Source organism: Carlito syrichta, unplaced genomic scaffold, assembly GCF_000164805.1.
Source record: "Carlito syrichta isolate Samal-C Ts95f unplaced genomic scaffold, Tarsius_syrichta-2.0.1 Scaffold306978, whole genome shotgun sequence".
Taxonomy (NCBI): domain Eukaryota; kingdom Metazoa; phylum Chordata; class Mammalia; order Primates; family Tarsiidae; genus Carlito; species Carlito syrichta.
In genome coordinates this window covers 55,119-58,222 of record NW_007251074.1, presented here as the reverse complement: position 1 = coordinate 58,222, position 3,104 = coordinate 55,119, and the positions used below count along the sequence as shown (strand labels likewise).

Genomic DNA, 3,104 nt, shown 5'->3' with positions numbered 1-3,104 from the left:
CCTCCTCATGGCACTCCCCCCCAGGAGACCGCCCCGGATCCCCGAGCCGGTGCAGCTCCCCGTGGTGCCCGACGGCAAACTCTCCGCCGCCTCCTCCGCCTCTTCCCTGGCCTCGGCCGGGTGAGCCCCACGGGTCCACGTGGGTGGGCGGACTGCAGGAGGGAGGTGGTTCTTGGTTCTCAGGGGCCTCCGGTCGGTTGTCACAGTGACTTCCGGAGCTAGGAGGACCCGGGGGTCGCAGGTGCAGAGCTGGGTAGTCACGGGTGGGACGGGGCGGGACGGGTCGGGCGTGCTGGGTTAGGGGAGGTGCCCCACCGAGCCGAGCCCGCTTCTCTGGTCTTCAGCAGCGCCGAGGGTGCCGCTGGGGTCTCCACGCCCAAGGGGCAGGCTGCACCCCCGCCCCCACCTCTCCCCAGCTCCTTGGACCCACCTCCCCCACCAGCCTCCGTCGAGGTCTTCCTGCCGCCTCCTCCGATAGAGGAGCCGGCTCCGCCCCCGCCGGGTAAGGAGCTCCGCCCTCTCCCCCACCCCGGCTGTGGAGTCTCTGTCACCACCCGACGCTCCCCCGCACCCCTACCCGCTCCTCTGGGCTCTACCCCTGCCTGCCTCAGGGAAAGTTTCCACCAAGGAGGTGGAGAAAGTGGAAATAACCTCGTCCCTCTTAAACCCAGTCCCGCGCTCCAAGCCGCTCACCCGCTTAAACTCAGCCCAGAAGCGATCCTGACACTCTCACTTAGCAGATGAAGCCGCTGAGGCTGAGAGGTTCAGCGCCTTGCCCAAGGGCCACCCTGCTAATGCGTGGCAGTCTGGCTACCCTAAACTGTTTGAATTTTCAGTGTTTACTGAGCACCTACTACATGCTAGAGGCACTGTGGGAAGACCAGGACGCACCAGGGCCGGAGGATGATTAGGATGATTACGTGACGCGGGTGGATCCTGGGCCCCTGCGACAGCCTGGGAAGGGAGCTTCCTGTGCCATCTGCAACCTTACGGCCACCCACCCCCTTCCCGCAGATGCAGAACTGCCCCCGCCCCTGGACCTGCCCCCTCCTCTGCCCCTGGATGGAGATGATGAGTTGGGGTTGCTACCTCCGCCCCCACCAGGCTTTGGGTTGGAGGAGCCCAGCTGGGTGCCTGCCTCATACTTGGAGAAAGGTACTTGACTCCGGTGCTGAGGGAATCCCCGCTTTCCCCGAGGCATCTCCCCTCCCTGGCAAAGGCGTGCGGGCCTGTTATATTCTCCCCACCCCCAACACACACACACCTTGTCTGATGAACTGAGATCAGAGCAGGTCTAGGAGAGCAGCCGGCCTGGCACTGAATGCCAGCTGGACTGGGGAGGGGTCCTGAGGCTTGGTTGAACCGCACCCTTGCATCACCAATGGGGCGTCAACGTGGCCCCCTCTCTCCCCCTGCAGTGGTGACACTGTACCCCTACACCCGCCAGAAGGACAATGAGCTCTCCTTCTCCGAGGGCACCGTCATCTGCGTCACCCGCCGCTACTCCGACGGCTGGTACGAGGGCGTCAGCTCAGAGGGGACTGGATTCTTCCCTGGGAACTATGTGGAGCCCACCTGCTGACGGCCCTGGCTCCCTGGGGGCCCGTGCAGGCTCTGTCCTGAGCTGGTTTCTGGAGCCCCAGGAGGCCAAATCCAGCTCCGCCATCGAACCCCTCTCTTGGACTGCCAGCAGTTCTGTCCCTTCCCCCGTGGCAGGGGTGAGGGGCCCCTGGGGAGAGAGGTGCCCAGAGACCTGCTGCAGATGGGACGGAACTGGAAGCCAAGGAGTGTCCGGGGGATCCCCCACACACTCCATGCAAGGCAGGGTCTCCTGCTCAAGTGCCAGCTCTGAATAAAATGCATGCCCTGATGCCTGCCCCGCAGGGATGGGGGAGGGGGACCAAGAGAAGAGGAATCGAGAGACGTACAGGTTCAAGGACCCCGCTAATTGCAGTCCAACCTCCCAGCCCCCAGCTGCCCCTAGAAGGGTTGTCTCCCATCCCCCCAGCATTCATTAGGCTCTGCCTACCCTAAGTGCCCCCCCCAGCCATCGAGGGCAGGTTGCCTGATGCTTGGCGTGTGTGACACATTCTGTAAAATTTTTTTGAGTTGGGGTCTCACTCTGTGGCCCAGGCTGGAGTGCCATAGCACGATGCAGCCTCAACCTCTCCAGTAGCTGGGAAAAGAGGGGCCACCACGCCTGCCTATTTTTTGATTCTTTTGTAGAGACAAGATCTCGCTAGGTTGCCCAGGCTGGTCTCGAACTCCGGGACTCTAAGCAATCCTCTCGCCTCGGCCTCCCCACTGCATCCGGCCTGTGGGGCAGATTGTTTTGGCTCCTCCAGCTGAGCACTTGCCCAAGAGTGGGGCATGTCCCTGGCTTACGGGGCTCTCTGAGCAGAGCGCGCCTCCCTCTCACCCCTGAGACTGCGGCGCGAGAGAGATCTCAGTCGTCTCCTGCCCCTTCACCTCCTTTATCTGAAACACCAGAGGGAGGAGGGGCTGGGGTTGCGCTGGTTCTGCTTTAAAACATGGCTTTCTGTTCCATATGGGAGGGGGTCGCGGAGAGCACGGCCCTCCGGGACGACTTTGGTGAAGTCCCTGGGCTGCATAGACGAGGCTGGGGTGCGAGGCGACACCGTTGCGTGCGGCGAGGTCCCGGGCTGGACAGTGTGCTACCTCATTCCACCACCAGGAGGCGATCGTTCCCTGTGGCTTTTTTCCTTTGGGGCGCTAGAAGGGAGGACGGCGGGTGGGGTAGGCCAGAAGGTGCAGAGTACAGAAATAGCGTGGGGTCGCGGGGGGTGAAGCGAGATCTCGGGCAGAGCCATCCGTCTCCGCGGGGAGTCCTCGTGGCCACGAGGACTTTGCGATCCGGGGTCCCTTGACACAAGGCTGGAGGGGAGGTCACACGGCCTGGGGCAATCGCAGGAGACGTCCCTCCCCTCCCTCCCCTGCCCGGGAGCCCCTTCCTCCCGGGTCGGAGGACACAGCTCTCAACCTCCTGCTGCCTCCAAGGCATGAGCACCACCCGGAGTCGGCCGGACTCCAGACGTAACTGCTGGCAGAGGCGGGGAGGCAGCCGAGGTGGGTCAGCCGCACAG

At 63.7% G+C, this 3,104-nt stretch overlaps 1 protein-coding gene across 1 annotated transcript in view; it reads left to right on the top strand.

Moving 5' to 3' along the window:
- The window catches only part of ABI3 (ABI family member 3), an 11,696-nt gene extending 9,838 nt beyond the window's left edge, over positions 1–1,858 (top strand). The window contains exons 6-9 of the mRNA XM_021715307.1: positions 25–120; positions 345–502; positions 1,015–1,155; positions 1,419–1,858. Of these exons, the coding sequence (XP_021570982.1) occupies positions 25–120; positions 345–502; positions 1,015–1,155; positions 1,419–1,582 (559 nt within the window). The 3' untranslated portion in view covers positions 1,583–1,858. The remainder of the gene's footprint in view (positions 1–24; positions 121–344; positions 503–1,014; positions 1,156–1,418) is intronic.
- Positions 1,859–3,104: the final 1,246 nt, after the last annotated feature.